A 12,993-nucleotide genomic window follows, 5' to 3' on the forward strand; every position below is an offset into this window, starting at 1 on the left:
TGGCAAGCGCTATGGCTAATCTTGATTCCGCAATTCAAAAACAATCTGCAGAGTCAAGATCCCAAAACATGCCAAACACTGGAGAATTCACTAGCTAACAAAGAGTTTGACACTTTACTGGACATAGTGGGTTCTGAGACCTTTCGGCAATATCTCGCAGTCTTCGTTGAAAATCGACAGACAGATCCAAACTTCAAGTTCTGGTGGGAATACCTAAGGATGGTGACTATACTGCTTGCATTCGTTCGGGCACAGAGAGAAGGGTTGTGGACGCTACACTTGGAATCGTTCCGAGAAATGTTGCCATTCTTCTTCCGATACGATCACGTGAATTACGCAAGATGGGGCTGTGTTTACCTGTCACAGATGCATCAGCTCCCACCAGAAGTGGAGGAGGAGTTCCTTCTTGGCAACTTTGTTGTGAAAGGGTCGGACCAAAGATTCAACCAAGTAGATCCAGATCATAGCCTGGAATGGCTTAATGGTGTAGGGAAAAAGAGGGGTGGAATCATCGGAATAACCAAAACAAATTCAGCCCTGGCAAGATGGACTCTCTCGTACAACCACAGGACATGCATTTCAATGCAGACGTATGAAATGATGAATGTTGGAGTGGACACTGGTTACGTCCATAATGAAGCCAACTCATCCCGCACTAAACGTGACAACTGCGACGAAGAACTCATACTTCAAACTCTCCTGCGATTCAAAGTATTTGCTGAGGAATCTTCTAGTCGACCAAACCTCCTTAACTGCGCAACAAAAGATGTTGCAACTTCTGAAATAGAAGAGTCACTGCTGAACGCAAAAACATTAGGGCAGCAGCAGGTGGAAAACTTTGTCAAAGTGAGACTTGTTGAAAAATCAACTGATTTCCGAGATCGACTTCCGAAGGTGAAGGCTCCCACGTTTTCCTCACTCTATGAAATAGGAACCAAGAAAGCCAATGGAAAGATCGAAACCACAAAAGCAGACAGAAACTTTTTGCAGAGACTAATTGCAGCGTACAGAGCTGGAAGACCAGTTGAACTGGCTAGAATACTTAACCATGAACTGATGAAGGTGCCAATCAGCATTGTTGATACATCTGGCGAACTTAGAACGGGTGTTAAGGCTATTTTATTTGACATTCTTATCAGGAGTGTATCATGCCCCTCAGAAATCGCCTTTTATGGGCCTTCCTGTTTGATCATTGATGGGCAAGCTGCAGTTATGTCACTTGGAAAACCTAACACGGCGAACACCTTTGGTAATTATGCAGACGAATTTGTAAAGTTCATTTTCTGGCAAGGCCGGGCTTACAGCCGAATTGATGTTACCTTCGATCGATATAGAGACATTTCAATCAAAGTTGGAACTAGGGTCAAACGTACGAAGAAGTCAAGGCCAGTTCGTCGCCTGATTGAAGATAGAGATGTGCCACTCCCCAACAAATGGCCTGACTTTCTCGCATCAACTGAAAACAAGACAGAGCTTGCTCAGTTCCTGTCGAATGCACTCCTGGCAGCGGCACCCCCTGAAAAAGTGGTTGTTGTTGGTGGAGGTTTCGCTTCTGAAACAGAAGTCCAGAGTTCAGATCCTGCAATGAACACTACTTTGCTACAAAGCAATCACGAGGAAGCAGATACCAGAATGATTGTACACTGCCTTCATGCCGATGCACCAAACATTGTGGTCGCAGCGCGTGACACAGATGTGTTGGTGCTGTTGCTTGCCAACTTCAGTAAAATGTCTTGCGTAAAATTTTGGATGAGAGCAGGAACAATTAAGAAACGGAAGTATGTTCCTGTGCATGACATAAAGTCGGAACTTGGACTTGCTGATCATGTCTATGAGACTTTACCAGCATTTCATGCGTTGACAGGATGCGATACGGTTTCATTTTTCTCAGGACACTCAAAGAAAACAGAATGGGATATCTTCCTTGAACACAACAGTCTGCTTCAAGATCTTGGCAAGTTTCCGACACCATCAAAGAAGGTCACAGAAGATGCTGAAAAGTTCATTTGCCATATCTACAAGGAACCATCTGAGAACTGTAATCAAGCCCGCATTAAACTGTTCAACAAATGCCATGCAACGGAGACCCTACCTCCATCTAGTGATGCAGCAAAGTTCCACATAGAGCGTGCAAACTACCAAAGTTTCATTTGGAGAGAGGCCAGTAATCCAAGGACAGATCTGCCACCGCCGACTGATTGTGGATGGAAACTCGTTGATGACAAGTTGTCACCGGTTCTTACAACTTTACCGTCAATTCCAAAGGGATGCCGAGAACTTACTCAGTGTGGTTGCAAGAAAGGTTGCAGTTCTGATAGTTGCTCTTGTCGGAAGTGGGGGAAACAGTTCTGCACTGAGGCCTGCAAGTGCAATGCCAGTGAAACACCATGTCGAAACAGGCCAAAGTAGGGGGGGGGGGGGGTCAGAGCTTACACAGTTAAGCTAATTGGCATTCCCCTGGATGGCTCCTCCTTCCAGCCAATCAGTCTGACAGACTGCAATTGATTCAGGATTAATTAAGAATACATGTGATAATGATCAACTGCCTGCACTCCAAACATGTTTGCCATGAAGTGCATTTTGCGCCTTGTGCCATGTAAGTGCACTTTGCGCCTTGTGACCGTTAGCCTTAATTAAGTGGCTAATTAGTCAAATATTGACATTTAGTGTAGAAAACAATCTTGCTATTATATAGGACTCAGGTAAACCACTTCACTGATGGTATTTAAGGCAACAATTCAAGTGAATTAAAACAGTATGTCAAAAAACGAAAAGTTGCTTCATTACGGATATATTCACAAAAATCTGATTTTTTCCCTTCACAATTCCCTTTACTTTCATAATTGTGAAAAGCTGTAGTAACCTTACCAGACAAAATACTGTAAAATAATTGAAATGTACAGATAGGTGATGTAAAATAAAACATTTTTTCAAAAATTTTGAATTTTGCACTCATTGACCTTTGACCTTGATTAGTGACCTAATTACGCATTTTTGGGCTTGGCAAACAACAGATTCGTATTCAGCACGAAAAACTACCCCAGAAAAAGTGGATTGCTTGCTTTTACTCAAAAATGCCTCATGAATTCACGTTTCCCAGAAATTTGACTAGTCTAATACAAGGCTTTCATCCGCAGCTCAATGGAATACTGCTCTCCCCTCTGGGCTGGTGCTCCTGCCTCACACCTAGCTCGTCTTCACGCTGTTGAAACCAAAGCATTCAGAATCATTGGAATCTCCCGCGATGAAGCTAACTCCGAGGGCCTCTCACTCACTCACCGCAGGCAGGTTGGTGGTCTTTCCGTCTTCTACCGACTCCTCTCTGGCCTTGCCCCCCCCCCCCAGCTCTCTCTGGGCTCTGTCCAGCAAATATTCCTACAGGTCGCACAAGATCTGCCTCCAACCCTCTTATGGGTAAACTGCCAAAATCAAGACTCTCTGCTCACCTTCACTCCTTCATTCCTCTTTTCTCCCGCCTCTGGAACAAACTCCCTCACTCTCTTCAATCCCACTCCACCCTCCATGTCTTTAAAACAGCTGTTCACCACCATCTCTTATCTTCCCCCATCCAAAACCTTGATCTTTTCTATCCCCGCTAATTTCACCCCAATTCCACTTTTTTGAAATACCAACTTCTGTCCTGGAAGTCCTTGGTGTCCTTGTGTTTTATACTTCTCCCCCCCCCCCCCCCCCGTTCCCACGCCTCCTCCCCCCAAGCCCTCTCCCTCCCACACATCTCCCTGCTCTAGAATGTTGTGTGCTCTCAAGTGTTTGTGTGCTTCACCTTATCTTGTCTTCCGCTCCCTCTTTTTATATATTTTGTTTGTCTGGTTGATTTGTTTGTGAAGTAAATGTCAGCTCTTTCACGAGCCTCGATTCAGTATACCAAAAAAAAAAAAAAGTACAACATTTGACAGCAGGGACATCGGGAGATCTGTGGGAGGGAGAGAGCTTGGAGGGGGGGGGGGCGTGGGAAGGAGGGGGCGGAGGTGAGGGAGGTAAAAAACACGGAGTAAAAAAACAACAACAAACAAACAAAAAATAACATATGGACATTGCCAGGACTTCCAGGAAAGAAGTCGGTATTTCAGAAAAGTGGATCTGGGGTGAATTAACGGGGGTAGAAAAGATCAATGTTTTGGATGGTGGAAGATAAGAGATGGTGGTGAACAGCTGTTTTATAGACCTGGAGGGAGGAGTGGGATTGAAGAGAGCGAGGGAGTTTGTTCCAGAGGCGGGAGAAAAGAGGAAAAGACTTTTTGTTTTGTACCACTGATAGGCTGGATCTGCACTCGGACCTGAACCAAAATCGAATCGGCTTGTTCTTATCACTTACCCAACACATCCACCAAGTTTTGTCATAATCCGTCCACAACTTTTTGAAATATCATGCTAGATATTGATTTTGGCCTATCTCTCAATGGGGAAGAATCACTTAAATAATTTTAAAATCCTCATATCTGGATCTGGATTCAGATCTTCACCAAAATCGAATCAATTTGTCCTTGTCATCCACAGGGTTTCGTCCGTATCCGTCGACAACTTTTTGAGATATCGTGCTATATATCGATGTTTTGCCCTATCATTCAATGGTGAAGAATCACTTTTAAAAATTCTTTCGGATCTTCACTAAAATCGAATCATTCCATCCATGGCACTCACATACCCAACCTCTCTACCAATTTTCGTCCGAATCTGTCCACAACTTTTTTCGATATCCTGTTCACAAACAGACAGACAAATAACAGACGGGAGTGAAAACATAATCGCTGTCCACCTTCGGTAGAGGAGGTGATAAATTGATGCAAGTTATGATTCACATCTATACCCCCGCCAGAGGAGAGGGTATTGATTGCATTTGAGTCCGTTTGTTTGTTTGTTTGTCTGTTTGTTTGTTTGTTTTTCCGCATAGAATAAATATGATTTTCTCTGCAACCGTTGGTCCAATTGACAGGAAATTTTCACCATAGGTGCAACTCCACCGGTATAATTTTTTAATGATAATTATGACGTCATTGGTCACGTGGTATGGGCGCCATCTTGGAAAAACCGAAATTTTGCACCTCTATATCTCCAAAAGTGCTGCATAAATATTTTTTTTCGTCATAGCTCATTGTAAAGAACTCTCCATGGGGAATAAAAGATGTTAATTATGATGTCATAGGTGCCTCCATTATGACGTCATAATTCAACAAGTACAAAACTTCATCCGATCAAGATGATATTTCTTGAGCATCATCTAGGGATAAATTGGTGGAGAAAAAAAAATAACGATGACGCTATGGTCACGTGGTTCGGCCGCCATATTTGTTTTAACACAAAAGCCTTAAAAACAACACTGAAAACACGTCCTGGCGAGGGTCTGCAGTCTTTGATTGCTCTTCCTTGTTCATTACTGAAATAGAGACCTGTGTGCATGAGCACGTTGGTGTTAGATGCACACTCTTTTTTGTTGAATATGCATTACATGTGCATGAGTGTGAGTTTGAGTGTGCATGAGTGTGAGTTATTTTGAGGCTCAAGGAAATAACTGTTGCTTCTTTAAATATATATTTTAAATCTTGCCTTTCCCTTTTGCTCATGAAGGTCTATTTTCCTTGGAACTAGTCTCTTAATGCATGGAGGTTATTTCTCACCTGCACCTTGCTTTAGCAGTTCTGCTGCAGAGTTTGATGAAGATTTGTCTGATGGATCTACAAAAAGAGGAGTGGTGGGAAAAACACATTTTATCCTTAAGGTACCTTGAAGCAATTGTGCACTCTTTTTCAAAATAATATTTGAGCTAAAGTTGTGCAAATAGTCTCTAATTCTCTTGATCTCAGATTTTTCTTTCTTTGCCCAAAAATGCCGTTGAAGCCTGTTGTTGGCTTAATGGTCAAGGTGGCTGGCTTAAGATTGTAGGCTCTTGAGTTTGAGCCCCTTTACATAACGCCAGGTGGGTTGACTCAGCCTGCCATCCTTCCGAGGTTGGCAAAATGAGAAATGGCTTACTGGAAACAAGGGGGCACTACTTCAGTGGCACTGCCACGCTCCCAGGTAAATGATGCAACCAGCAGCCACAGGCTGCATACAAAATAATAAAATAATAATGCCATGGTGAATAATTTTAATGCACATGTACATTTGTGCGGAACAATGGAAAAATCACTAGTCAATGTTAGTTTATACTTCATAGGTGAATACGGCTATTCACATATAAACATGGACACCTGGTGGATGAATTTGTTTGTAGTGTAGGTGCTGCTGACACAACAAGCACACTCTGATATAGCAGGTAGTGTAACCTGGTGCCAAGAAATATTAGATCCACTTGCCAACCGCAGGTGAAGGCATAAATTTGTAATTTGTTCAGAATGCCGGCGATAACTCATCTCCTATTCACGAAAGACTCCGTGGGATCTTTAACGTCCACGAGCGAATTCTAACAGACGAGATATCTAGCTTAATGTCCATTCGAAGTGCCCTAACTCTGCACCACAAGGTCAGACTAGGAAAGAGTAGTTACAACTGGTACTACACTGTATGTATTTATTTAACATTGCAACCTTTCAAACAACTTAACCCCTTCAAAAAATTAAAAGGTGCTACCTTTTCAAAATAAAATAAAAACAATCTGAAATGGCCAAAACAAATATTTAGTACACACTCTGATGCCACACAACATGCAGTATTGTAAATAATAATGGAACCAGAAGAAAAACTGTGTATAAAAGGCAAATCACACGTGATATAATCACGTTGTGCGTGGAAAATGAGATAATCTATAGTACAATCACATGTTGATATCATACACCATGATTGGTTGGAATGCAAGCAATGAGAAAGTGCTTCACCTACAGTAGGAATATAAAAGCATAGGTCGCGATATCAATGTAGTGTTGTGAATTTGTGGTGAATACTACACCCTCAGAGATAAAAATCTGAACATGTTGAATTGATAATACTAGGGCATGCCCGTACTATATCTATATCTAAAATTATATCCCCCCCCTCTATTTACATGAAATGGTTTGGTCCAAAGCGAACGGCTTGCGAGTACGGTGACAATCCCCCCCCTCTATTTACATGAAATGGTTTGGTCCATTCGCAAAGCCAAAGCGAACGACAGTTACGAATCGCAGTTACGATGAATCGCAAAGTAGTTTTAATTAGTTTTAAAACATAGTTTAACGCCAACATAGTTTGCCAACGTGAAATAAATGAATACGCTCTCAAATGTGCCGTCCGAGGCAGAGTGTGTTCGCCACGTTCGGCACACGCGATAGCTCGCTGCTCTCTGATTGGTTGAATCGTTTTTTGGACATAGCTCGGTAAGTAATTGTCCGATTAATATGAAACCTTGAAAAGGCACATCCTCGGGTCCCCAGCAATATACCTGGCAAGTTTAAAATATATCAGACCGGTAGTTGTCGAGAAACAGCGGTCGCATACACACACACAGAGATTACTGGAATTATAGATAGATAATTGTTGAAGGTCTATTCCAGCATTCATTCCAAGTACAAGTAGCTTTTGACATGAGGGATGTGCAGAACACCTAAATGGAATTACGAAACATAATTGACTCATGCAATAATTGTTCATCACGTGCAACTAATGCCTCCCCATAGGTTTTTCGAGGTGATACGAGTCAATTTGACCAAATTTTAGTCTTTCCGAGACACCAGCATGTGGATCACCTAAAAAATACACTGATTACATTATTGAACTAGAACGGCACTCAGTAGAGCGCAAACCTCCGTCAGGCTGAACACTTTATATTTTGTATCCCACTGATAGGCCGGATCTGGATCTGGACCTGAACCAAAATTTAATCAGCTTGTTCTTGTCAATTACCCAACTCATCTACCAAGTTTTGTCATAAATCGTCCACAACATTTTGAAATATCATGCTCGATATCGTTTTTTGGCCCATCTCCAAATGGTGAAGAATCACTTTAAAATATGAAAAATTCTCGTAAACAAAAACAGATCTTCACGAAAACCGAATTGATTTGTCCTTGTCACACACGCAACCGGTCCACCAAATTTCATGAAAACAGGATGTCATGTTCTGTATCTACTATAAATGGACAACGTGTGTGTGTGTGTGTGTGTGTGTGTGTGTGTGTGTGTGTGTGTGTGTGTGTGTGTGTGTGTGTGTGTGTGTGTGTGTGTGTGTGTGTGTGTGTGTGTGTGTGTGTGTGTGTGTGTGTGTGTGTATAGCATGTTTTTTGCTGAGTTCAACTGGAGCTTTCTGATGTACTAGAGTAGCTCATGGTGGTTGAGTATGCACTTTATTGTACAGACCTAAACTCTTCAGGAATCCACTAATTGAAGGTCCAGGAACAATATTTGGTTGGTAACACATTTGCCACTGACGGCGAAATAGCTGAAATGGCCACACCCCTTTTTGGGCCACGCCCCCTTTTTTGCCGTGACTGTATCTACAGAACCGTTGGACCTAGGAGGTTGCCCGACCACTCAAAATTTGCGCAATGGCCACATTATGGGGGGTCAGTAATACATTTTCATATCCAAAAGTCAATGGTTTTTAAGATAATTGCCAAAAACCGATTTCAACATGTTACGAACTACAATATTATTCGTAATTGTTCCTGTTCCTGTTCCTATTGTTCAAACTGTCCACAACCTGTCAAGATCAAGACAGCTGATTGACATCATGAATAGGTTGAACTTAGCCATCAGCTATGATTCAATGAAGAGGATCAACGCTTCGGCTGCCCAAAAGATGGTGGAGGATACCCTACCCAACAGATGTCCTGTATCGTCAATGATCTCTGAATGGCATGTTGTCCAAGGCGCAATGGACAATTTTGACCATACAGAGAACACAGTTTCAGGAAAAGATGGCAGCCATGACACTGTTCTAGTCATATTTCAGAACCAACCGAGAGATAGCGATTCTGAGGACATTCAGACGACAAGCTGCTCAACACCACTAGGAAAGAGAAAGTTTGCTGGTGTGCTGCCATGTCAGGTCATTGAGAAGTCACACCTTGTCAAAGGCACTGGTGATATACCGGAGACATTTTCAACTACACCATACAAGGATAAATCGAAAGCACAGTGTTGATGATGATTATTTCCTTTGGTGCATGGCAAGACAGAAGTACACCGATCGTGAGGAGGGCTCTTTTCCTAGCTTCACAGCAACAATGAGTGCACTCCAGGATCCACTTAAGTTTGATGTTACAAAGACGTCATTTGTACCCATCCTTCCATATGTCGCAACCGAAATGGACACAATATTTACATCCATGATAAACTTTCAGGATGTCTTGAAGCAGAAGAATGCCGTGTCAGGGGCATTGTGGTCTGATGAAGGGGTGTATGCAATCGCCAAGGAAATCCAGCTGTTGAAGCCAGATCAGTTTGGTAACATATTCCTTGGAATGGGACCTTTTCACATGGAGAAGATTGTCATCGCTTGCCTTGGGAAGTTTTTAGGCTGTATCGGTATTGATCTGGCTTTGATTGAGACTGAAGCCTTTGGCAAGCTCGTTGTAGAGAATAGTGTCATGACTGGAGGTCACTATTGCAAAGGCAAGGAGGGAATGAGTCTTGTATCAGAGGTGATGACAGTTCTTATGTTTGAGAAGTTTCAACCTGACCAGGACAGTACTAGTTGTGAATTAGACCAGCAAATAGAGACCATGGAAACTAAGATGCAGCAGGCTTTAGATAGTGACCATACAGAGTTCAGAGAGATTTGGGAAGAAAGCAAGATCTTACATGCAGACTTGAAGAAGTATTTCACCGAATGGAAAGAAACGGCCTGTAATGAGAATGTGAGGTACTGGAGCTTGTTTCTGGATGAGCTGTATCCTATCCTGAGAGATCTTACACACTCTATTCGGCAAGGCGATTGGCATCTTTTCGTTTCAGCTGTGCGGAGGTGCATGCCTTTGTTCTTCGGGTTTGGCCGGACAAACTATAGCAGATGGGGTACGCTGTTCCTTGAAGATTGCCTGGACCTACAAAGGAAGTTCCCGGGTATCTACAGATGCTTTACAGATGGTGGATGGGTGATGTACCACACTACCCGACAAGGCAGTGCAGTAGGATTTGACATGGCACTCGAGAAGTGTTACAATAAACCCGCCAAGGTTGCTGGAGGTATCATTGGGATGACCAGACAGAAAGAAGCAGTAGCCTTATGGAATCTCCTAAAGCATGAGAAAGATCTTCATGTGGCACAGCTGCTGGAATGGTGCAACTTGGGAGACAAAGATGACAGTGAGCTGAGCCTACACCATGAGTTCAATCCAAGTTCTACGAAGATTGGCCATGTTCGTGCAAAGGCCCTTCTGGATTACATAAAATCCATCAACAATCCGTTCGACGCTGGAATCAGACTTCAGAACATCTCTACTGGAGCTGACATTCCCCAGGAGGTTGTCGACGGATTACTTGAATGCCTGGAAATTGGTGAGAAGAGTTATGAAGAGTTTGTTGAGACCAGATTTCAGGATAAGGAGAAGCACCTACATGATACAATCCCTACCAACCGCAAGACTGTTTTCGTGAAACGTACTTCTACTCCGTTCACAGCGAAGAAATCGATGGCGAAAAAGGATGCAGCGGAAACGGTTAGGTACATTGACTATGCTAGAGAAAGAGGGTACAGCATGCTAGAACTCCTGAAGTATGAATTGACCAGCACATCCCAGTTCCTCACCACTGAATGTAAAGATGGCATCAAATTGAAGAAGCCCGATAAAGCCTCCTTAGCCAGGGAACTTGTCAGTCGCCTTCCACAGGAGACGAGGAATGTAAAGAGTGACGCTCAGATGACAATAGTGGACTTCATGGCACTTGTGCGTAAACTACCGATGAAAAAGATGGGCCTTCACACATTCGGGGAATTGGCTGAGAGTCTTTCCAACAGGATTCTTGCTACAGGCTCCGTGTCCACAAGAATAGACATTATTTTTGATGTTTATCAAAAATCATCAATCAAGCAAATGGAACGGGCACAGCGAAGTTCCTCAGAACAAATCACAATCACCATTGGGTCTGACAATCAGAAACTCCCTGTCGATCTTGATATGTTCTGGAGCTCAATGTTGAACAAAGTTCGGTTGCAGGAGTATGTCTTCAAGTGGATGCTGCAGAATGTCGAGTCGGACAAGGAAATATTCTTTGGAGGAGTATATGGGGGTGAATGCAGGAAACTGTTAGCTGGCACTGAAACACAGATCGCAGAGCTCTCAAGCAACCAAGAAGAAGCCGACGACAGAATCATGTTCCATATTAATGATGGTGTTGTGAAACACGGGGTTCAATCAGTCTTGGTCGACTCGCCTGACACAGATGTCTTTGTCAACCTCATCTTCCACTTCAACACAACCTGGCAACTACAAAAGCTGTACGTGAAGCTTGGTAACCGGAAAACAAAGAAAACTGTACCAGTCCACATGTTGGTTGATCAACTGGACAACGGTTTGGTGTCGTGTCTCCCAGCCATTCATGCTCTCAGCGGTTGCGACAGTACCAGCAAGGTGGGTCCAAAGCTGTCTGGCCTGAAAGCATCCATCGATCTCTCCCTACTGGAAGGGTTTGGTGTAGAAGAACTGTCACCACAGATAACAAGCAATGCTGAAAAGTTCCTTGTGTCTGGATTAAAGAAGACCGACTGTTCCACTTTCGATGAATATCGATGGGAGCAGTACCACAACTCCAAGAAAGAACTGGACTTCAACCAGCTTGTGTGCTGTTCATCAACGCTACGAGAACACATAAAGCGAGCATTTCTTCAGTGTAAGATGTGGTTGCAAGCCCCAACTCCTGCCGTCACCAAACCAGATCCACTCCAGTATGGGTATGAAGCAACGGACGTTGGCATAACACCAGTGATACTGCCAGTATCGTGCAGGCCCGATGACCTGCCTCCTCCATGCAAATGCCCAAGAGCATGTATGAGTACCAAAACGTGCACTTGCAGAGACAGGAACATTAAATGTGTCACGTTTTGTGGCTGTAGTAAAGGCGAAAAGTGTAGAAATCCAAATAAGTAAATTCCAAAATAGGATGATGCAAAAGGTATAAGTGTCATATAATGTTGTGGCCTTGGTGGTATCATACAATTGTAGTTCGTAACATGTTGAAATCGGTTTTTGGCAATTATCTTAAAAACCATTGACTTTTGGATATGAAAATGTATTACTGACCCCCCATAATGTGGCCATTGCGCAAATTTTGAGTGGTCGGGCAACCTCCTAGGTCCAACGGTTCTGTAGATACAGTCACGGCAAAAAAGGGGGCGTGGCCCAAAAAGGGGTATGGCCATTTCAGCTATTTCGCCGTCAGTGGCAAATGTGTTACCAACCAAATATTGTTCCTGGACCTTCAATTAGTGGATTCCTGAAGAGTTTAGGTCTGTACAATAAAGTGCATACTCAACCACCATGAGCTACTAGAGTAATGTGGAGTATGATAAACCAAAATGATCGTCTTGACCTCCTAAATTGATTAGGCGAATTAACTACAAATAATCCTGAGGAATCCCCATGTTCCTAAACATACACCATCTTAAGGTGTATAGAGCAGCTTAATAGGTCTTCCACGGCATGGCATTCTATTCTAATTGCTAAACAAATAACAAAAACAATGATAACATTGTATCAAAGCACATGTTAACTAATCTTACTATAATTCATCAAATGTCCGTCTGTTTGAAGGTACCGCAAAAACGGCTCAACCGATCGCAATGATATTTTGGGTGGGTATTCCTGGGAACCCTGGGAGTAAAATAGGCTATATTGTTTTTCCAAGTTTTCCAAGTTTTCCAATTTTGCAGTTTTTCCAAACACGATGGAATAATATTTACTGATATGAACAGTGATGTGGCTTTTATTGAAATTCTACAAATACTGTTTAAATTTTGATGACAATTATGAACCTGCCGTGAATGCGGAAGTGGACAGATGATGGCAATGAGCGGGTTTGATAATACCCCAATACAACCATCATTTAATCGAAATGTTTAAT

General features: G+C 42.8%; 1 protein-coding gene across 7 annotated transcripts in view; it reads right to left on the reverse strand.

The window, feature by feature from the left end:
* LOC137431178 (tensin-3) overlaps positions 1-12,993 on the reverse strand; it is a 391,044-nt gene that overhangs the window by 42,012 nt on the left and 336,039 nt on the right. For all 7 annotated transcript variants that reach the window (XM_078781594.1, XM_068122190.2, XM_068122191.2 and 4 more), the window contains one exon: positions 5,637-5,693. In XM_078781594.1, the coding sequence (XP_078637720.1) occupies positions 5,637-5,693 (57 nt within the window). The remainder of the gene's footprint in view (positions 1-5,636; positions 5,694-12,993) is intronic.

Source organism: Myxine glutinosa, chromosome 7 (genome assembly GCF_964187855.1).
Source record: "Myxine glutinosa chromosome 7, kmMyxGlut1.1, whole genome shotgun sequence".
Classification (NCBI taxonomy): domain Eukaryota; kingdom Metazoa; phylum Chordata; class Myxini; order Myxiniformes; family Myxinidae; genus Myxine; species Myxine glutinosa.